Source organism: Brassica napus, chromosome C8, assembly GCF_020379485.1.
Source record: "Brassica napus cultivar Da-Ae chromosome C8, Da-Ae, whole genome shotgun sequence".
NCBI classification, from domain to species: Eukaryota; Viridiplantae; Streptophyta; class Magnoliopsida; order Brassicales; family Brassicaceae; genus Brassica; species Brassica napus.
The window spans coordinates 43,036,678-43,060,874 of NC_063451.1; the positions used below are offsets into that span (position 1 = coordinate 43,036,678).

General features: G+C 34.8%; 3 protein-coding genes across 3 annotated transcripts; 2 read left to right on the top strand and 1 right to left on the bottom strand.

The window, feature by feature from the left end:
- Positions 1-9,665: 9,665 nt before the first annotated feature.
- LOC106415304 (myb-like protein X) lies at positions 9,666-12,611 on the top strand. The gene is made up of 2 exons (XM_013855964.3): positions 9,666-9,981; positions 10,159-12,611. The coding sequence occupies exon 2, from the start codon at positions 10,186-10,188 to the stop codon at positions 12,427-12,429; it is 2,244 nt and encodes a 747-aa protein (XP_013711418.1). The 5' UTR covers positions 9,666-9,981; positions 10,159-10,185; the 3' UTR covers positions 12,430-12,611.
- Positions 12,612-13,500: 889 nt separating this feature from the next.
- LOC106369566 lies at positions 13,501-14,843 on the bottom strand. The gene has a single exon (XM_048765045.1). It carries the CDS (start codon positions 14,620-14,622, stop codon positions 13,726-13,728), a length of 897 nt encoding a protein of 298 aa, XP_048621002.1. The 5' UTR covers positions 14,623-14,843; the 3' UTR covers positions 13,501-13,725.
- Positions 14,844-19,593: 4,750 nt separating this feature from the next.
- Positions 19,594-20,481, top strand: LOC106413461. The gene has a single exon (XM_013854234.1). The coding sequence runs from the start codon at positions 19,594-19,596 to the stop codon at positions 20,479-20,481; it is 888 nt and encodes a 295-aa protein (XP_013709688.1).
- Positions 20,482-24,197: the final 3,716 nt, after the last annotated feature.

Sequence of the window (24,197 nt, forward strand, 5' to 3'; positions counted from 1 at the left end):
TTTAGAATATGCCTCTGCCATAATTATAATTCATGAGAAAGCTTTAATTTTTTTTATTACAAATATATCACACAAAGATCAAAATTAAATATATGTTTTATTAAAGAGGTAAAATATATTTGTATTCCTATGATTTATTAATCTAAATTTAAGATTTAGGAGAATGTATTCAATATAAAGTTTGAGGTGATTTGGTTTTTAGCGAGGTTTTAAATGATTTCAATAAATTGAAAAATTTAAGGCGATTTTTGTTAAATCACTCTAGAATATCACCTAAAACTATGAGATTTAAGTTTTATTTTTATTTTTAACTAAGAAACTCCACTCAAACACTTTAAAGTCACTTAACTTAAAATATTTTCAATAACAGTAGATTTCGTAGTACTTTATGAAATGTCAAGTTCAACAACAGTGAACTTTAAATGAATTTTAAAATTCATGTTTGAATAACATTAAATTTGTCATTTTAATACATCACCTAAAACTCTCAGTTGAATACACTACCTCCTTTCCTTCCCCACAAATTTTAGGGTGAAGTTTTGGGGATTAGGTTTACTTAAGAGAAAATATAATTATGATTTAAAATTTAAAATAGTAATTTTAAAAATATTTTTAAAAAAGAATTTGGATTTCAAATAAATTTTCAGAAAAGATTCGAAGACTTTTTTTTTAAAGTCAATTTTTTTAATCGAGTAACTTTTTCTCAAAAATAAAATATTTTTTTTAATTATTTATTTATATTTATATATCTATAGAATAAAAATATATTTGTCATTTACCTAATTAATAAAACATTTTTTGGTTATTTCTTCTTTGTGTGTACTTTTAATCAAAAAATCTTTTGAAACATTTACATTGCAGGTCACATTTTTACTTATTTATTACAAGCTAGGTTCTACTACCAACACACTTTCTCTTAACTTTTCTTTCTTTTATCGTTAGGTTTACTAACTAGAACACAACCATTTATTCTAATTGGTGGGTCCCTCATTTCTTTCTTTTTCTTCTTTTATCAGATCTAACACAACTCTTCTCTTTTTTTTCTTTCTCAGATCTGACGCAAGTTCGTTTTTTCTTTTTCTTTGAACAAACTCTATCTCTCTTCTTCTTTCTTAATTTTTCTCCATTGTCATTTCTCTCATTTCTCCCACCGGCCACCACACAACATTCAAACCTCTCTCTCAAGTTTTGCAGATTTCTTTCTTTTTTTATGTACTAAAATGCAATATTATTTTTTATTTTTATTTCATATATCCATTCAAAATTAACTAGCTATTGGACGGATTGGATCCAAAATTTACTACCTATTGGAAGTCTGATTGCTTCAGCTACTACAGTCCTACTGGATTTGGACTCACTATTCATTTATGCAACTCTTCTTCCAAATGTACAAGTTTATCTATTCATTGATTCAAGTCCATTTATTCACAATCTTAGCAATATTCATATCTAAAATTTCTTCTCTAAAAATCAACTTCACATGGCTTAGGTACTCGTTAAGCTCTTTCTAAGTATTATTTAGTTGTCGCTGCGACGAGTTTAAGCTTGTGCATTTCCCAATTCTCATTTCTTGTGCGTTTTACAAATGTTTTTGTTTTATTTGTCTGGTTTTGAGATGTCATGGTTTCATAGTGTTTTTTTCATTTCATAGCCATCATTGTAAGCATTTTAATATGTGTCCCCTTCGTGTGTGGAGTACTTCCGTACACCAATTTCACAATGTACATGTGTTGTACACTTAAATGGTAGTGTCAAAGGAACTTGTAACCCGAATCTCCATACCTCCGGTCATGCTAATCCACGATGGATCTGCCTTGTACTTCTACCGTCATTTCGAACTGATTCAAGACAAAATTACATGAACTGAGTCAAGACAACATTACATGAACTGAACTAGTCATGATGATTGTGTACATATGGATACCATGTTTGTTTACGTTAATTATGTGTACATATGGATATCATGTAAATATGAATATCATGTACATGTGGATATTGTATTTATGTATACACGTGGATATTGTTCCCACAAAGATCCAGTCCATTCATCCAACGCAAAATACATCTAGTGATACTACATACAATTTTCTAACATAAAGCAATCAAAATTTTGAAGTATAAAAATACACATTTATGTTTATATTGCAATCCACGAGTTCTCGATCTCTAATGTCCATATGTACACACTTTCTCTATGGTCCATATGTACACATTTTTTCTAATGTCCATATGTACACATTCTCTTGTGTACACTTATTTAACTGACTGTACAGATGGTTGGTTTAAACAATATCCACCCACCCCATCAATGAAATATGTGATCCAGTTTACAATAATGTTTTAAATGGTTCTCAACGTAGAAAGTATTCAAATAAAAAATAATAAATGAATTTGCAATGGAGTATATTGGTATTGATATATGTTGAAAGATTTACATTTTTGTGTACATGTGAATATCATTACATCGGTGTACACATGGATATTGTTCATATGTACCGGCTCCTACACCAACAAACACAACATATACATGTCAAACTATCAACAAGAATACTCATATCTACATTACTTATTACATGCATATACACGCGCGTACACATGTACAAAATCTTGGTTGTTCATATGCACACACGTGTTGTTGTACATCCGACCACAGTTTTGTCAAAACACCAAAACTAGCAATAAGCTTCGACCTTTTCCTCCATGCACCGCTCCCTCTTCAGTTTATGTCATCTCTGTAAAACAAACAGAAACTAGAAAAAAACTTATAGAACTTGGAAATCTAGAACCGCACCCCTAAATCGAAACTTTAATCTATAAATCAAAACCCTAATAGGAGTTTTGCGTAAATCTAGAACAGCGCCCCCAAATTGAAACCCTAACACCTCACGTCGAGGCTTTTACCAAACTCGAAAAATCGAAACCCAGAAATCAAAACTCTAATCCCTAATCCAAAATCCAAATCGATGAAACTAGGAGGAAGGAAAGTATTTAACCTTTAGCCTCGCCCTTTGAAGCTCTCCGCTTTCAAGACGACATCATCTTCTCCGTCCGAAAATCTTGTTCGTCAGCTTCTCCGTTCTTACACCCGTTCTCCGTTCTTTGGTTTCTCTGTTCTTCGTTCTTATTTTTAGTGGAGATAAAAAAAGAGTAAAGAAACAAAACAGTTACTTTCACAGGTAAAAAAGAACAATTAAACCCAATCTCATATGAGATTCGCGTTCGCCACCACCAAACCAATTGTTTTCAAATTTCAAAAAATCCTAACCAGTCCAACTAGAAAGCCCACGTCTAATTACTTAATTGTCCATTCTTGGTTTTGCTTTTTGAAGGTTAAACTTGTCTTCAACCACTAAAAACTACCTTAGTAGCACTTTATGCTCTGCAGTGTAGTAAAAAGTGATAATGTGTCTATATATGAAAATAACTCAAATCTTTTTAGGTTCCGAAAGATTTTCTCACAATTCTTTGTTTTTCTTTATCATAGGTTTGCACTTTGCACTAAGTTTAATTTTCTTTTAAACATTAACTTTTATTATATCTTTTATTCCATCATCTATTCTAGATAAACAACTTATTTTTGCGTTTATGCTATGTTTTAAACCGGCTATAAGGTATAGTAAACCATACATCATTGTTCTACCTAATTTTTTTTGTCAACTGTTCAACCTAATTTAAAACGTGTATTCTAAATTTTCACTATTATTAAATGAAAAGTGGATCTTTTCCAAATTTTGGTACACCTATATGCAGAGAGATTACGAATCTTAAATAAAGCTTCTAGAATGTTTCCAACCCTACAAAGGTTTGGCACTTGCAAATTAATATCACATGCCTAACCATCATGAGAGATGTAACAACGTATGGTTGCTGAGCATCGTCATAACCTTACAAAATAATATATACAGACAAGATAATTCAAAAGGCTAATAATATCCTCGTAAAAACTTGTGTCTGCTGTTTGAACAAAAAAAGAAAAAAACACGTGTGTCTGCTGATGCTACAACTATAGAACTAAAGACAGTATCCTATTGTCTCCTTCCTGGTGTGATCATAACGAGTCAAAATTTGATTAGACATGAGCAAAAAAAGTGTTAAACTGTTCTGTTTCTTGTGTTTGATCGATCCCTCATTAGAGCATTTACCATATATTTGTTATCGGCTGCTTGTCAACGCCACCACCGAGTCCTCTCTTAGATCCCTGGTTCATTGAAGAAAGCAAACAACAATGAAAAAAAGTTAGCATAAAAAAGATATAGAAAGATTTATGTGTAAAACCTATAACACAGAAGTACTATATCAAAGAATAAGATGATTTTCTCAAATTGTTGTCTTTTATTAGATATTTCTTAAACAAATTACATTTTTTGTTTAATTATATTAATTCGATTTCACACATGTGAGTTGACATTGAAATTCCTAATCTACCCAACCTTACAAACACAACATCGTTTATTCACTCACACAAGAAATCTTACACGGTCTCACAAAATATCACATAATGCTTGACGTACTCGTCTCGCCCTCCTGCCTTTTAGAACACAAGATCTCTTCTTTCCAGTATCCTGATAAGTCTAAATCTCCAATATTCTCTTATTATATTTTCTTATCTTTATACATTGTACAAGAAAACCTTTTCTTTATTTTCTTGTTTAATAACTTCATCCAATGAAGCAGTGGCCGTCACAAATCATTGTATGCAGATATTCACGCCATAAAATCTTGTAGGTAAATATTTTCACGTCACCTTTTGACTTGCGCATGTGCAAACTTTGTTGAACACTTTGTTCTTGTGCTACAGATTCCATGTCTTAACAATCTCCTATTTTTATGTATGACAATCAAGAAATCTGCACATAAAACAAGACACACACCACTATGCAAGTACTAACATGTAAGTAACTCAAGACATGATTCAAAACTACAAAACTTAAAACCATCTGAGACTTGAGACATAGTAAGGACATAACTAAACTGTTCAAGACTCGTATTAATAGTTGCACACATATGCTCAGTCACAATCACATGATAACATACTTTCCATGTCTAACTAACCCATCAAAACTCATGATTTTTCTTCCCATGCTTGAGTGCATAAATACATAAAAACCATTCATAAACACTTACATGCAAGATAAAAATTCCCCCATGATGGATCAGTACTCGCTTGACATGTTCCATATGCACACCTGTTTCTTAAATCACACACTTAAACCAAACAATTAAATCATGCCGATCAAATCAAAGGAAATCGGTACATGCCAAGATCTGTGCAACATGATGAACTATTTCCAGCGATCGTAACACATGCAGTTTGCACAAATGGAATTTTTGTTAATCTTTTATCAACTGCTTGTGTTACACAAATGTTACACACGAGTTCGAGAGAAAAAATAAGATAGACGTTTCAGGCTTATTTCAGATAGTTCCGAAAAATGAATTAACTTGTCCTAATTACTTTGTATTATTGAGATTCTTGTGATAATGTTTACAATTTATGATTGATCTTTATATAGAGATCGAATCATTTGATCAAGAGACACACCTCTTGACATGAAGAGTTACAACTCTTTGTGTAATAACATAATAACTAATTGGGAGATATTAGATTATATAGTTTAACAATTTTGAAGGACTTTGAGTATGAGATGAACATGCTTTTCAGAGACTAAAAAATGATGTTAGTCAGATAGTATTAATATGAGTTTAAGCACATTGGCCTGAGCTGAGATGACATGAAGAGAGAATGACTTGGATTTTGCAATCAAGACTTCAAGATGCTCATGTGAGTTTTGTAGAAGAAATAAGAGGATCAACCCATTGGCTCAAAAACGTTTGTACGAACAACTTTCATCATTTTGATCGATAGTGTTACTGTTATTTTCGGATTTTTATAGAGGCTTCGAGATAATGAATATATAAAAATTAAATAACTAAAAAGCTTAGCTGAGATAAGTCGTAAAACACTTAAATCTTAAAATGAGGTCTCTCTCTCTCCAACTTTCCTCTCGAGGCTCAAAACAAAATCTGATAACGCTCCGGCATCCGGCAAGCGCGTGAGCACCACCGCCGGCGCCGGAAGCTCTCTTCTCTCTATACCTCGGTTTTCCCTTTGCTTCTCCACCTGTTTGTCCCTCTCCCTTCCGATATGCTTCAGAAACTGGTTTTGGGTTTTGTTCCAGGTGAAGGCCTTGCTCGAGAGAGGTTCGATCTGGTTACGTCTCCGCTTTATCTGGTCTCTTGGCGAGGTTGTGGAGTGATTTCAGGTGGTTTGGAGCCGGCTTTTAGGGTGTAAAGGAGGAGATCTGATTTTCCCTCTTTCAGATTTGCTCTCGGTGCTCGTCGTTCTTGGCGGAGGAGTGAAGGTTTGGCTTCCCTGGTTTGTGGTTCGTCGTAATCTCTGGCCGGTGGTGTCGTTCGGTATCGTCAGTGGACATAGCTTCTCTCCTCGGTGTCTTGGAGTTTGGGTGTCTAGTCGGCGGTGTCTAGTGAACTCCGGAGGATCCTTCTACCTCGGAGCAGTGTCTTGAATTTGGGCTACGCAGGCGGAGATGGTGGCTCGACTCTGTTCAGGCACGTGGGGGTTACGAGAACAGCTTGAAAGGTAGTCGTCTATGGCTCCTCGGTGGCTGTTCGTCGACCCTCTTCGCTATGGACCTCCGCTGCTTTGTCTCTCTATGGTTCTTCGGGTTGGTGATGGCGGTCTTCCTCTCGAAGTTTGTCTCTCGGTTCACATTGCTTCCTCTTCTCTGTTGGCACCAGGAAGAGGCTTAACAAGCACGGTCTTCTGCTTCTCGGTTCTCGACAAGCGGCGAATGTCAATGTGAATTGAGCTTTTGGTCTTCATCGATCATTAGCTCTTTGGCGCTTGGTGTCAACATTTGACTGATTCACATATCCTAGTGTCAAAGGTGGTCACTTGAACAGCTTTGGTAGTGTGATAAGCATTTTTCGTGCAGGTTTGGAGGCTTTCTATATGGATTTTGGTGGTGAGCACAAGCCCGATTCTTGCATCGTCCGACGTTGGAGGTAACTTTCCCTTGTATGTCTTGCGCTTCATCGACAAAGAAGAATGCAAATCCGGCAAGATCACTGATTACCAGCTCCTTCAGGCGACGTCTCGGGGACTCTGGCATCCGAGAGGTAAAACCCACTTCCCCGGGATTAACGTCAATAGAAGAGAACGATCACCGGAAGTCTAGTGATTACTAAGCTATTTAGCAGAACGCGTCGGTTAAGTGGTGGTGCGAAACTATATTAGCAAACATATTGGTCTAGATCATTTTGTTCGAGTCCGGTTTGTATTTCGACTTTGACGCCCTTTCTGGTTGATCAATATAAATATATAATTTACTAGGGCCGGTCCGCCCTACGGGCGAAAAGTTATAATAAAAACTATTTTATATGAATTTATATTAATTTTATGAAATATTTTAAATCATTATAGATTGAAAACGATATTATAAATACTGAAAAAAATTGAGATCATATTGTTATTTTTAATAAATATTTCTGGTTTGAATTAAAATGACAGCAACCTTCATTATTCTTTATGTTAGAGAATACAAAATTAACAAAAATAATTCAGAATATGTAATAATATATAATTTATTTCAAGAAGATTCAAGCTTTAAAATTTGTTTTACATATTTACTTAAACATTTAAAGTATTAATCTTGTGTTGGTTGACAGACTCGAAGGCAATATCTTCTCAAATTATTCTTCTCAAACATTAATAACGGATATGCTTATTTTTAATGCGTCTTGATTTTTTTTAATTTTTTTTCAAATATGTTTAAGGTCATTGTATAATTTAATTTTATCATTTTTGTTATAGTTTTTTATTTAATAAAAATACAATTTCATTCTCATGTGAATCTAATTTTCGTTTATTTGGTATTTGAAATCACATTATTAATGTCTATATGATGTGATTTTATTTTGGATTTAAAAATATTTCAGTATGTTTAATTTGTTATTATATATTTTGTCTAAAAATAAAAAAATATTTTAACTGAAAATTTGTATTTATAATTTTATATTGAAAACCTGAAACCAACACCAGATCAAAAATTATATTAGACTTGTTTTTTCTTAACTTTGAACCAAGCTAAGTAATTTAAATCAATTTATGATGGGATTAATAAGGGTAATATGATCTTGTGAAAGATTTGATCATATTCCCTATCCCTAATCTGACGTATTAAACATTTTTCCTGTTTTGACAAATACCTTGCACTAATTAACTTTTATTTGTAACAGATACAATACTTAAGAGAATTATTTGTTTGTATCTCTTATCGAAATTAAAGTTAATTTTTGATAGTAACAACAAAAATCAAAAGAATTATAACATGGCAAGCCTTTGAACAAAAAAAACAAATAAATAACATGGCAAGCCCGTGCCAGCTTGTAACTTATATTTCTGTTGCAATTTAATAAATACTTTTCCATCTTCATAGGCTTCTGTTGATAGCTCTCGATTTTCTGCATCTCTTAGAACTTCCGATTCCTCTTTCCTCTTTAATGGTAGAACTAAAATCTTAAATTTTCACATCTCTCACTAAAAAAACAATGAAGATTATGTCTTTCTCTCTCTGTAACAACCATTTTCTTCTTATCCTTCTTTTCTTTTCACTTTAAACTTCACCATCAAAGTCTTTGTACAGAAGAATATATCATCTTATAAGCTTTAAAAACGTTTTTTTCTGAAAAGAATCTACCCCAAGACTGGTCTCCTAAGATGGCATGACTTGCAGAGATGATGATGTTTCCTCAATTGATCTCTAAGTTCCAAATCGATCAACATCGGAGTCAATCGTGTGGAAAGTTTTTGTGTTATTATGATTGTGAAGAATGAAATTGCATTTACGGATACAATCTAACCTATTTATAATTGCAAATTCACCGACTGGAAGAAAAGAGGATGCAATGAATGTGAAAACATGGAAGGAGTGGGGGAGATGGAGTTAATTGGGAAGTTAATGAGAGTGATTGAATGCATATGAGATCCATAACGTTCCAGGTTTTCTAAGGCAAGTAAGTAGCTACGCGAACTTACACCGACGGCGGTTTCCACCATAGATTGCCCGGATTTTTAACTCTCGTAACCCACCCGGATCCTCCATAGTCAGTTGGTTAAGAGGAGCCCTAGACGGCGTTTCTTTGAGAAAGCGTAGGAGATAGTTGTCTGAACCGCTACACCTACTTAACCAATGATCTATAGCCCAAATATATGACTTTGTATTAGAAGCCCACGACCTATCCTCTTAAACCCAAATCAATTCTTAATATGAAAACCCAACAATAACATCATCGAAAGAGTAAAATGAAGTCTCGACACGTGTCATCACCTAAAGAGACTAATTAGTGACGTGGCATCACAGGAAAGAGGCAAATATTTCTTTATATATATAGATTTTAAAAAAAAAACTGAGTTGAGGTTAAAATTAGAGGAGAAGAAACAAACAAAAAAGAACAAAACCAAGAAAAGCGTTGACAAGCTCATAGTTCAGCTGAAAGCCTGAAACCATCAACCTATATATAAGCCCAATGGGCTAAAAGACTGAAACAGATTAATCAGGCCATACCTAATTTAATTCTCTAGGCCCACAAGACAAGATACGACTTCGTTACATAGTGTCGGTGTCTGAGTGGAGAAGCAAAAACAAGGAGGACGTTGAAACCAGATTCACATGGCCCCCCCTCCCCTTCCTTCCTACTTTCAAGTCCCAAGTGTGAAGTTGCCATAATTTTCGCTCTAATTAAAAAAAAAGCAAAATAATAATAATATTTAGTTTACTTTTCTGCAAATTGAAGGGACGCACGATTTTTAGTGGCAAACTCACAGCTCTCTCTTCTTCCTTTCCCTCAAGATCTAAATCTAAAAATAAAAATCTTTACTTTTTCGGGAAAAAATTGTTCATCATTCTTCATTGTTTCGAGAAGAAGAAGAAAAAAAAAACGAAAATTCACATTGTTGAGGTAAAGTTTCCATTTTTATAAAGATTCCTTCTTATTTAGTATAAAGGTTTGGTTAAGATTTGTTAAACGTTCACTTAGATCCGATCAAGATCGTGCCTTTGGTTGCAAGTATTAGAAATTTAATTAATGTATATGATTTGGTTAAAGATCTGAGATTTGGGTTTGGTTTGATTTTAGGGGGAAGTTAAAAAAAAAGAAAGAAAGATGTTTAGATCATCGCCAAGAAGAGGACAGAGATCAAAGGGGTTCAAGGTGAAGCATTGTGTGCAGCTGACGCTGTTGCTGGGTGTTGGGATATGGTTGCTTTATCAAGTGAAGCATTCTCATGAGAAGAAAGATCTGTTTGAGACTAGCGCAAAGGCTGTTGTTGGAGGTGAGAAAGCCGTGAAGCTCGGGAGGAAAGATCTTAACCCGGGCGTTGTCGTTGAGGATGAAGCTGCTGTGAATGTTGATAGGGGTTTTAATGATAGAGAGATTCAGACAAGAGATGAGGTTGTAGAGGGAGGAGGTGATGAGAATAAGGAGAAGGAAAGTGAAGAAAGCAGCGAGGTTGAGGCTAAGAATGACAATGGCAGTTCAGAAGAAAGCGAGACTGAGGAGAAGAAAGACAATGCCAATACGGAAGAGAATGAGCAAAGCAAAGAGAAGAGTGGTACAGAAGAGAGTGAGATTGAGGAGAAGAAGGACAATGGTGGTGGTACAGAAGAAAGTGAAGAGAAGAGTGGTACTACGGAAGAAAGTGAAACTGAGGAGAAGAAAGACAATGGTGGTACAGAAGAGAGGGAGATTGAGGAGAAGAAAGACAATGGCGGTAGTGAAGAGAGTGAGGAGAGCAAAGAGAAGGGTGATGCAGAAGAGAAAATAGAGGAAGTGACTGATGAGAATGAAGGGAAGGAGAAGAAGGATAGTGAAGAAGCCAGAGAGAATAATTACAAGGGAGATGATGCTTCTAGTGAGGTGGTTCATGAGAAGGCAGATGAGAAGGTGCAAGTGGAAGAAGATAAAACCGGAGAACCGGAAGACACTGTTATTAAGAGTGTTTTGCCGACTGATAATGAGGGAAGCAGCAGTGATGAGAAGAACACTGGTAATGATTCGGATTCCTCTAGTGAAATTAAATCTGAGGGTGAATCCATGGAGAAGAATGAGAGGGTGGAGAATGAAGGGTTCAATGATTCTAATGGCGACCTGGCTGAGTCCAAAGAATCTTCTGGGAAGGAGGATGGGTCAGAGTCTAGTGTGAAGACAGACGAGAAAGAGAAAGTAGAATCTTCCGAAGTCTCATCTCAAGACAAGGAAGCGGAGACAAAGGAGAAAGAAGAGTCTTTGTCCCAAGAGGAACTTAAAGATAGAGTAGCTGAGGGAAAGGAGAAAGATGAGTCTTCGTCTCAAGAGGAAACTAAAGACAAAGAGACGGAGGAGAAAAAGGAGAAAGAAGAGTCTTCATCGCAAGAGGAATCTAAAGACAAGGAAACCGAGACCAAAGATAAGGAAGAGTCTTCGTCTCAAGAGGAAACTAAAGATGGAGAAACTGAGACAAAGGAGAAAGTAGAAGAGTCTTCGTCTCAACAGGAACCTAAAGACAAGGAAATTGAGACAAAGGAGAAAGTAGAAGAATCCAAAGATGGAGAGACTGAGACAAAGGAGAAAGAAGAGCCTTCATCTCAGGGTGAATCTAAAGATGGAGAAACTGAGACAAAGGAGAAGGAAGAGTCTTCGTCTCAAGAGGAATCTAAAGACAAGGAAGCGGAGACAAAAGAGAAAGAAAAAGAGTCTTCGTCCCAAGAGAAAAGTGAAGAAGACAAGGGAAGTGAAAAAGTTGAGAAAGAAGAAGAGCCTTCGTCCCAAGAGGAAACTAAAGACAAAGAAACTGAGACAAAAGAGAAAGAAGAAGAGTCCTTGTCCCAAGAGAAGAAGGAAAACAATGAAACCGAGAAAACTGTGAAGGAGGATGAATCTTCTTCACAAGAGGAAACTAAAGACAAGGATTCTGAAACAAAGTTGAAAGAAGAGTCTTCTTCCCAAGAGGAAACTGAGACAAAGGAGAAAGAAGATCCTTCGTCTCAAGAGGAAACTAAAGAGAAAGAAGTGGAGACAAAGGAGAAAGAAGAGTCTTCATCCAACAATGATTCACAGGGAAATGAAAGTACTGAGAGTGAGAAGAAGGAAGGAGTTGAGGAAACAGAGAAGACGAAGACTGAGGAAGACACGAGTGAAACTAGCAAAGAAAATGGCAATACTGAGACTGAACAAAAGCAACCAGAGGAGGATACTACACAAACAGAGTCAGAGAAAGAGGAAAGCAACAAGAATGGTGGTGAGACTGAGAACGATCAACAACATTCTGACAATAGTCTTCCTCAAGAAGTAAATGATGTTCGTACTGATCTTGAAACTCTTCCAGATTCTGGTAATGGAGGAAACAGTGATAACGTTGCTGCTGAGTAGATCAAATTCTCTCTAAATTTTTGAATTTGTGTCATGTAATCTGTTGTAACTTTTCTTTTACACATATGGGCTGTAGTCACATTTATTTTATTGTTTTCTAAGTTGTCTTTAGAATCAAATTCTTGAGACTTCATTATCAATGGGGATTAAACGTTTTTGTTGTAAGAAGAATTTGTTGGCTCTTTGTTTTGTGTCTGTGTCCAAGTCAATCTATGGTGTTGCTTTTTTTTTTTGTCTCGTATCTTTTGGTTCAGCAGATTCTTTTAGTACCTTGTTTCAGTAGTGGTTCTTGCAAAAAGTACTGAAATTGCATTTACATTTAGAATGATTCAAACTTTGCCAAAAATAAAATAAAACATTCAAAATGAAGACTTTTAACTCATTGAACCACCACCACCCACCAGTCCACCTTTCAACGATATCTTGTTACCAAGTGAGTTCAATGACCAAGAAGACCATTTACATTCATTCACGTGTCACAAGACTGAACAAAACTTTAGATTATTTCTACATTACATCTCTCTAGTCATAAAATATTATATTACCAAAATATTTCTACGACCCGTAACATTTTTGGTCAACAATTTTTAACATATTACCAAAATAATTCTACCACCAGAAAAAAATAACACTTTTAGTCAAAATGTTAAAAAGATCATGTTAGCAAAATAACCTTATTCAAGAAAAGATTATATCATTTCTAGTCAGAATGTTCCGACAATAAAATCAGCATTTTACTAAATAGAGTACCCCAAAAAAAAGCATTTTATCATATAATTTTAGCAGAACACAAGTTTAAGAGTAATTTTGGCAATCTTTTGATTTAATATCTGTAAGAGATAAGCTTTATGCGCATTGACGCTTAGCAGAAAGCATCGAATACACTCGTTTTGTGTATGTTGTTGTCATGTGCTGAAGCGATTATGACATTGCCAAACCTCGCCTTGCACCATGGCCACATAATCGAACACTTTTTATAAAACCCAAGATAAGAAGTTAACTTGCCACAAAGCCAGTTTAACTTCCTTGACAACATGCCTACTGTGCCTCTCAAATTGTGTTGACGTAAAATACGGATTTAAAAGTTTAACCAAAGTAAATATATGAGACATTTACACGGCCAATAACCAATTTCTCATTACAAAATCAAACTCCACCAAAAAAAAATTTATTTTCATCTAAACCATAGACAACGTTAGTCATCTACATAACTAACTCATGTGTTACAAAAAAAAAAAAAAAACATAACAAACTTATCAACTTTTAGCTAATCCAACGGTCATACAACCTCACGGGTCACGGCTCTTGAGAATACAGCAGAGCCCTCAACGTCGTTACCTCTCCGCCTCTCCGATAATCTTCATCCTCCGTACACGTGTCTCCATCTACTCCGTCCATCACCATCATCTCGCGAACTTCATCTTCTTTCCATCCCGCCTCTCTCAGCTTCCAAAACGCGTCGTCCAAACACGCCCTTATCCTCTCGTCGCAGCTCAGAGCGCTCCACCATCCGCGCGTGGGACCACGCGCCACCGTCATCCTCCCTCTCTCCGCCACGTCAGTCCAAAATTCCACCCGACGCCGTCGTCGCGAATCACCGGGATCCCGAATACCGTCCGATCCGCTCAGTCCTTGGAGAAACCCAGCGACGTCGCAGCTCAGAACGGTAACTCCGTCGCCGTCGATTCGAAACACAGGGTTTCCCGCCAAATTCGGGGTCGTCGAAGGGACGTAGAAGTTCTCGTAGACGGGGACGAGAACCGGAGCGAACTCCACGAACTTCTTAACGAGCGACAAAGCCTCCGCGTCGGACCCGGGTCGGGTTCCCCAAGAATCGACCCAGAATCCGTTTCTGACGACGAGTTTGGATACATGGAGAAGAGGGAGATTGAAGAGAAGGAGGAGGTTATTCCGGGTCGACCCGGATCGCCAATTGGGGAACTTGGTACCCACCGGAAGACCCGTCTGAAGAATCGAACGGAGATCAAGAGGGAAGGAGATGCCGATAGAGGACTCAACGGCTGAGATCTCTTGATTGGTGAGGCCAGGTGAAACATCGAGACCGGTTAGAGATTTCAAATGGTTTATTGTGGTTTTGCAGTAAACCGGTACCGGAGGCTTAACAGAGGATCGAATAGGATCGGTAGTTATGTAACTGAGAGGGCTGATTATTCCGGGAAGACGATGATTCATCTTTTGTATTAAGCTGAAACTAGTCAAGACAAGAGATGCGTTATTTATAAGTAAGAGAGAATCAAATCTAATGTCTTGAAAATATTAAATACAAAATTGAGTGAATGATTATGGAAAGTTACGTTAATTGGAAACAGTTATTTTCTATCATACGACGAAGTGAATAAAAGAGGAAACTAAATCGTGTTATGTTTATTAAAGGTAAAAATAAATGCGTGTGAATATCTTACAGCTATTAGTTAATGATCTATATTAAATTATTAAAAAATATTTTGACACTTAAAAAGTTAAAGAATTACCTTTCTCAACACACCCATGGATTCATTAATATACTTGAAACAAAGTTTTTTTGGATCAATTATTTTAAAGCTGTAACTGTTATTATTCCCCAAACAAAAAAAATGTAATTGTATTTATTTTTAATTCAGAAGATCCAAAGTTGAATTTTTTTCTGTCAGCAAAATCCAAAGTTGAATATTTAGAAGAAATTATGGGAAATGACCAATTGAACAAGTAGGTATGTTCAAAAAACTTAATTAAGCTGACTCCGAATCAGTGCTGACTCTGAGATTTAAAGAGCCATAGACAGTTTATGAAAGATTTTAACTAATTTTCTCTTTTTACAAATTTAGGGACACAATTTTTTTAAGAGCTTATATCAATTTTTCTTCAAAGCATTTGGAGCTTTAAACCAATGTTTCATTTAGATTTGCTCAGGATCGGTCCTTAATCCGAATTGAAAGTTTCGAACCGGTTTGTCTCTAAATTGATATACAAAAAAAAACTAGTATTAAATTCGATTTAAAGTGAAAACTGATGAATAGTTAAAAATATCTTAAAAGTTCATTCTTGTATTTGTACTATACACAACATCATGAACCTGAATAGATTTAGTTAAATCCGGTCAATCCAAGTACTTTTTACCTATTTGAAAATACATACTTAGAATAACTTTAAATAGTTTGAATATAAAATATTTGTTATTTTTAGGTATAATAACCAACTAAATCATAATCCACGTTTAAAAGCGTGGAAATATCTTTTAATAAAATCTAATTTACAATATCAATATTAATTTTTAATAATGTTAAAATCTGCTCAAATATTTTATAAATTGATTCAATTAATATATTATTTTGTTTATATTTTCATAAATAAAAATAATATATCAATTTAATTAATTTCATATTAAATCACTTTTTAGTATCTAAACCCGTAAAAATAATTATACTTATTTTTTGAAAATTTTAAAATATTTGAGTAGTTTTAAATCAATTAATTTTTAAAAATAAATAAAAGTTATTAAAAAGTAGGACATAATGTTTTATAGTGTTTAGACACATGATCAGTTATTGTGTTGTTTTAAAACATATTTAGTAGTCTAATGTTATTTTCCATAATTAGAATATTGAATTTTAACTATATAGTAGAGAGTGTATTTAATTTTAAAATTTACAAAAAAGATTTAGTCTTTAATAATGATTCTGCTTTAATAAGAGAGAGATATCAATATCCAACAAGTATTCATATGGATTTTGTAATATTAAAATATATAGAAACTAAAAATTGATAATATTAAAATATTTAGAAATGTCCTCAAAAGACTTTATATTTTGAAGATTGCTATGTCACATGGTTTAATTAATAGAATAATTTTTGACGTAAGAAAAAAAAAATTATTTGAGAAACTTTCCTTTAAAAGTATTTATAACTCATGATCCTTAAAGCTAAAAATGCATAAAATAAATTGAAGTGCAATTGGTCGATAATTACGCATAATGGATTCATCTCTTCATTTTATCAGGTATTTTCTCCTTTGTATCAGTTCTATTAAATCTCGCAACGAAATATTAAAAATATCATATTAGTAATTGAAGCCTACACAGTTAGATTCTTTTTTTTTTCTGGGTGAAATACAGTTTTAGATTCTACATAAATGTAGTATCCCTTCTTGATTAACACCAATGGCAAAATGCCATCAGGAAATGGGCCCTTTCCTTGTCTTGTCTGTCTAAGCAGAAGCGGTTAGGTTGGAGCCTTCTTAGAGGCTTACTTTCATAGTTGTAGTCGTGCAAATTTTAATCAATGGAAGTTTATTTGAGCCAAAATCCTTTTGAGTCTGATTAGGTAGGATTACAGACAGATTACTAAAAGTTAATCTTCCTTTCTAGATTTTATTTGTTTATTTTATTTGAAAGATTCGAAGTGTTTAGCTTTTGGTATCCAAAATATCTGTCATTGGAGACAGAATGTGTCGGCTTTGAGTCTCATGGGCTGGTTTTGTCTTATGTTTATATGTGACCTCGCTTTTGTAGCAGAAGCGGGGATATGCTACATAATAGACTGTTTTTGTGTTGCTCAAACAAAAATAGACTGTTTTTTTTTTGAAACAGTCTACATAATAGACTGTGTGTAAAACATGTAAATTTGTCATTTTTAGATAATTGGTAACGCCCCGTCTGTTTAAGGTTTATAGGGTTTCCATGACCATTTACTTGGTATGTGGATTTCTTTTGTGTGCTGGTCAATGCGTTAATTTTTGAAGTTCAAAAGACTGATTATTGATTATGTCGTCACTATATGATATTTTCCGTGTTTTGGCCTTACTCACACATTATCACATCATTTCGCGATAGATTACTCATCATTTCAATACCCCAACTTAAGAACGTTTAATTCTAAAGTTCTTTATAGACAAATGACCAAAGATATGCACATTTTAATGACATATGTAGTCGAATCAATTCTACTAATTTTTTTTTATCATATACCACAAATCAAAATGTTACAATTCACCTCATTTCACATAGTGCACCATCTTCGTTGCCCAAGATTGTCACACGTAAGAGTAAGCCTGTCTACACCAACTCCATACTCGTCTTGGTTTGGTTTTGATACCACTTGTAACACTCTGATCGTCGACTAATGGATCTTTCACGCTCGTTCACTCAACCCATGAAACCTATTATAAGTGATGGCTGGTGTATTAATTATTTTAAATTTAGCATTTATAAAATATTCAAAAATAAATAAAATTATCTAAAAATAGCTATAACCCCCTCAATATTTGAAATACATACCATTTTGCCCCCCAAATATCCAACTCGAATCAAATTTCATGTTAATTTATGTATTCAAAGATCCGAACTGAAATTTATAAACACTTGAATATAACTTAAATTCCTTACTCCAAAAATCTAAAATCCAAACCGAACCAAACGCTCACCCCTATTTTGAAACACTGATGTGATGTCTTAAGAATATTCTCGTTTAGGCGAGTACCGTGCACATCATTTATGAGTTAGACGAGTTTGATGGCCTAAAATTAGTGGGGTGTATTCAACTAAGAGTTTCACGTGATTTGTATTAAAATGACAAATCCGCTGTTATTCAAACATTGATTTTAAAAAACACTTTAAAATCCAATGTTATTGAACTTATCATTTCATAAAACACTTTGAAATCCACTGTTATTGAACAAAATTTAAGTTGGAGATTTTAGAGTACTTTCATTGTTTCTAGAGTGTTTGAGGGGAGTTCTTTAGTTATAAAAATAAAAATCCAAATCTCACTGTTTTAGATGAGATTCTAGAGTGTTTTAACAAAAATCACACCAAAATCTCTAATTCTCCTGCAATCATCTACAAACTCATTAAAAATCAAATTACTTCAAATTTCAGATTCAATACACCCCCCTTAGTTAGTATCTGTGTTATTTGATTATATAGTGAAATGTAACAGTTGATGTAATTAGAACTGCAACCTTTTAAGATTTAATTAAATTTTCAAAATATTTAAATTAATATGAGAGTACATGAAAAAGTTATTATATTATTTCAATTGTAAAAACATAGAAAAATAAAAAAAAATTAACTAAATGAGATGAGTTAAAATGATAGATTATCATATTTAAACTATAAAAAAGTAAAACTGAATTTTATCCTGGACATATTAAATAGAGAAATAATTTTAGTTTTACCGCAAGTTTGATACCACTTTTCAAATTTAGTTTTAAAAGATAATTATTTCATGAATACTTTAAATTTGTGATAAAAAAGTTAAATTAATTTTCATAAATCATTTATAAATATTTAAAATAATTAAAAAATATTTAAAATTTTTTATAAAATATTTATAAAAGTTTATAAATCTAATCCAACCCGTAAATATTAAATCATAAACAATAATTACTAAACTATACAACCAATGTTAAAATATTTTTCATTAAGTATATTTTTAAAAATAGTAACTAATTTAGGGTACTTTAAGTCTTTTCTCTTAAACAATAGATGTATTATCATATTCTGATTCTCAAATATCTATATTTATACTAAAAGATAAAAAAAATAGACATAAACATATCATATTAATTTTCTTTAAATCAACTTAATACACATTAAACTTGTGCCACAGCACTTTTAAAATGTGTTTTATGAAAAATAAAAAAAATTCTAAAATATATATCCAAATCTTTGTAGTTTATATAAAAAATACATACCACATTGGATATTTTGGCAACTCTAAAATAAAATTATTCACAAACTTAAAATTAATAATAAAATATAGAAAATATGAAAATGTTTAACAAAAATAAATATTTGAATAAAACTATAGAAAATCTGCTAGTTTGTATTTTGAAAGAGACTCGTCGTAACAGTATTAGGCGTTTCCGAAATGAAGCCCATTAGCCCAATAAAATTTGATCCCAACATAAACCTATCCGAAACCTTAGCGGATCCGATCTCCGAGAAGACGAGGACAGTGACACTAGAGTTAGCGACGGCTGCGACGAAAGACCAAAAGGAGGATCTTACGTTGAACCTGTTAGAGAATGCATTATCACCGGGGTCGAGAATCGGTCGGATGGTCTCTGCGGATCTTAGCTTGAAGAAGCTTGAAGAAGCTTGTCGGATCTTAGCTTGAAGAAGCTGGTCGGATCTCTGCGGTTCTAGCGTGAACGATACTGTGATGATGGTTGATGATGGAGGAAAGTATAAGGAAGATAAGAAGATGAATCTTGAAGAATCTGGAGAAACATGGAACAACATGGTTCTGAAAAAGCTTCTTCGTCCAGCAAGGTACTTCGACCCTCCCGACGAAGCTGATTCGATGACTGATTCTTCTTGCGATAGCTCTTGGGAGCAAGAAGATGCAAATCCTCATAGGAAGCGCTGCTTTATATGCGCTAGTTTCGAGCATGTCGGGGAACAGTGTTCGATGGGACACGACTCTTGTCCTAACGACGGGTCCGTTTGCTTAAGATGCGGAGACATGGGACATGATATGTCTTTGTGCAAGTACGAATACTCCGAGGATGATCTGAAGGATGTGCGATGTTATGTCTGTAAAAGCTTTGGCCACATGTGCTGCGGCGAGGCGCTCTCGTCGTCATCGTGGGCTGTGTCTTGCTACAAGTGTGGTAAACTGGGTCATGTCGGGCTGGGGTGTGGTAGACACTACGAGGAACCCCCCGCGTGTTGGGGGAAAAGGCATTGTTCAAGTAGATTAGCTGAGAAGAAAAGGAGACGCCTTGCAAAGGCTCTTGCTACTTCTGCGGCCATTAGGGATAGGAAGCAGATGATACTGGAGCAGCATTCCACTCTTGATGAATCCAACGGGAAGGCTGAGAAGAGTGATGGAAACTTTGAAGAGGGTTCTACTTCCCACGGGAAGAAGAATGATGGAAACTCGGAACAGCATTGTACTCTTGATGGGAAGACGAAGAAGGAGAATGTTGAGTCGGAACAGAAGGTTACTAAAGAAGAAGAGGAAGATGAATCAAATGATTGGATAACAGAGGGTTTTGTCTTTGGAAAGCATCAGGAGGCTGAGTTCTCCCATTACACCATCAGGTCATAACCATTGATCACCAATAGTCAGTTCTGGTAAGCATTACTTGTGAAAACCATACAGATTCACTTAATTCGAGTGTTGTGGGCATCTCTCGGGTCTTCCAACTTCAAGGTGGCTGGCTGCTTTATTATCCTCATACATCTTCCCAACATCATCATTACTGTTAGCAGCACATATATGGTCATGTACTTTCAAGATAGTGTTGTTTTGTTTGTTCTCTTAGACAAGTAGTTTGTGTCTGTCAGTCCTTATTTGTTAAGTGATATGTTTTTGTTCTAATTTATGAAAGATAAGGTTTTGATGGCAATGCAAGGAATCAGATTCAATAGTTCAATATACTAAGTAACTGTTATATTTCCTAGTGATTTGCAAGATATAAACATCACCAGCATCATTACTGAAATCTTCTTTGTAGATCATGAGGAATCAGGTTTTATAAGTTTTATACATACGAAGTGATCAAATACATACAGGCGCTGTTCGTTTCACCATCTGTCATCTCCATTCATCTGAATGATCTATCCAGATGATCCATTCAGATTTTTAGGACTGTTTGTTTGTCTATCTAGATGAATCATCTAAATGAATCTTATGTTTGTTTTTCTATTTTCATTTCCATCCACATGAATTTAGTAAACAAATGACTAAAATGCCCTTGTTTTGACTTAATCATGCGTTTGATATTAATTTTAACTATATTATCTCCAATTATTTAGGGGGGTTATTAGGAGATGAATTTGTGTAGAGTTTGTGAATTTTAAGAATCTATTGTTATTGGTTCTTGGATTTCAAAAATCTTAGTAGAATCCATTATTATTGGTTTAAGAATTTTCAAAATTCATTCAAATCTCTTGTTTTAGAATTACCATTTTGACGTTTATAAATTATAATTTCATATAAATTTTTATTTAGATTTGTATTAAAAATTTACTACAATAATAACTTATAATAAACAAAAGATTGATAAACATGTATTTAAAAAAAAACTTTAAAGTTTCAAACTAAAAAAGTATTGGTAATAAACAGATTGTAACTTCGGTTTTCGCGGGAAAACAAGATTTTTCGGCTCTGGCGGAAAAATAAGATTTTTTTTTGTTTTAGCGGGAAAATAAAATTTTCGGTTTTGGCGAGAAAACAAGATTTTTTCGGGTTTGGCGTGAAAACATGATTTTGCGGTTTAGCGAGAAAATGAGATTTTGCGGTTTTGGCGGAAAAACTCATTTTTGTTGTTTTGACGGAAAAACGCGTTTTTGAGGTTTTGGCGGGAAAACATATTTTTGGGGTTTTGGCGGGAAAACCCGTTTTGCAGTTTTAACGGGAAAACACGTTGTGCAGTTTTGGCGGGAAAATACATTTTGCGGTTTTGGCGGAAAAACGCGTTTTTGCGGTTTTGGTGGGAAAACGCGTTCTGGCGGCAAAACAAATTTTGGCGGGAAAACGCATATTTCGGTTTTGGCGGGAAAACACGTTTTTGCGATTTGGCGGAAAACACGTTTTTGTGGTTTTGGCGGGAAAACGTGTTTTATGGTTTTAGCAGGAACACACGTTTTCGTGATTTTTGCGGGAAAACACGTTTTTGCGGTTTTGGCGGGAAAACACGTTTTTGCAATTTTGGCGGAAAAATGCTTTTTTTGCAGTTTTGGCGGGAAATACACATTTTTGCGGTTTGGCGGAGGTTTTAGCGGGAAAACACGTTTTGGCGGCAAAACACGTTTTGGCCAAAAAACACATTTTGCGGTTTGGCGGGAAAACACTTTTTTTTTTGCGATTTTGGCGGGAAAACGCGTTTTGTGGTTTTGGCGGAAAATGTGTTTTGGGGTTTTGACGTGAAAACACGTTTTTGTGGTTTTAGCATGAAAACGATTTTTTGTGGTTTTGGCTTGAAAACATGTTTTTGCGGTTTCTGCGGGAGAATATGTTTTTGCGGTTTTGGTGGGAAAATGTGTTTTGCGGTTTTGGTAGGAAAACGCGTTTTTAGATTTTTACGGAAAAATGAGTTTTTAGATTTTGACAGAAAAATGTATTTTTGTGGTTTTGTCAGTTTTCGCGTGTGACAAAATGATATTATGTTTATGTTTGTAATTTGTGAATTACATTAGGGGTAACATAGACATTATACCATTTTGATAGAACCATCTCCATCCAGATGGTTCAATTTGGATCAGCCAGCTGATTTTCAAAATTAAGATGGCTCATCAGGACGGAGAAACGGACAGGCCCATATAGTAAACAGGAAAAAACCCTTTGACATCCCTTTGCGTAACTTAAAATCTAAAACGTCCTTGCAAGGGCTCAAGAGGGCATAAATCTTTCAGCATAAGCAATGTGGTTTGTTACTTATGTTGCAGATGTGGATGCTAACTACCTTCATCAAATCCCTAGAACATCCATTCTAGTAACTTCCTCCAATCTCCATGAGACTAATTTTATTATGCATCATTGGTATCTCGCTACCACATGAGAAAGAGCTCCCCTTCCTTGCTGTTGATGGACGTATTCCACTGTGCTAAATTCAGTGGCACATGGAGGAGACCGATGAATCTGAAAATCCAATTCAGAAATTCGGTTTAGGGTTTCGAATACGAGCATGAGAAAAAATGTATAAGAAACTTATATATTGATGATCCTGGGAAAGAAATATGTTTAATTGATAATACGAATACATGAGGTATTTAAAAGCAAAGACGTGTACTGAAAGTATAATATTGCTCTAAGAGAATTCGATCACTTTCTTTTTGTCCTTGGTCTTGCTTTTATAGATCTCCAGGAGTCGATCGTAACAATGACATAATTTCGGACGGATATCAAGGCCATTAATGACACTCAATGCTTTGACTCTCCTTCAGCTCAGGTATGACTATGTGAGCTCGGCATGGACCGTTCGTCTAGCTCGGGATGGGCATGGGCCTGTTGTCTGCTTTTTTGGTCCATCAGACTCTGGTGGGACTCTCAGATCGGGGTGAAATCCGCCTCCAACAATAGCCCCCTAGAGACCGATGTGTCTCGGGATGCCGTTCAGCTCGGTTGTAGGTTCCAAAGCTAGGTTTTTGAGATCATTGTTTCGTAGGATACCCGAGGCCCAGTTCAAGATTCTGACTTTATTAAATACCGATTCGGTTGTATAGCGGATGTAAGCTTGTGAATCATTTTTCCTTTTTGGGAGTTGAACTGTTCCGAAAATTTAATCATTCCCTTTCTCGGGCTTTTTACTTTCCCTTTTTTTTGCCACCATTACATCACTTTGATTGAACGGTTTTCACTTCCGTTTATAAGACCATCTCCAGTGATACACAATAACATTCTCTATATTTCACTCTAAAATAGAGTTACTCTGTTATAGAATTGGATTTGCTCCAATGGTTCACTCTATAATAGAGTTACTCTATAACAGAGTAAAATATAGAGTAATGTTATTTAGAGTAAAAAAATAATATTACTCTATATTTCACTCTATTATAGAGTAACTCTATTTTAGATTGAACCATTGGATCAAATTCAACTCTATAATAGAGTTACTCTATTTTAGAGTGAAATATAGAGAATTTTTTTGTGTACCTTGGAGATGCTCTAAGTTTGCTTTTAGCGTTGTGTTTTCTCTCTATCCTCTATTCTATTCTCTGTTTGTTTTTGCATCTGTTATTTTTCCATGGAGCCTTTGATCAAGAGAAACTCGAGGAGGACCGTCTCCTAACGGTTCCAACAGATGTTTGTGGCTCAAAAGA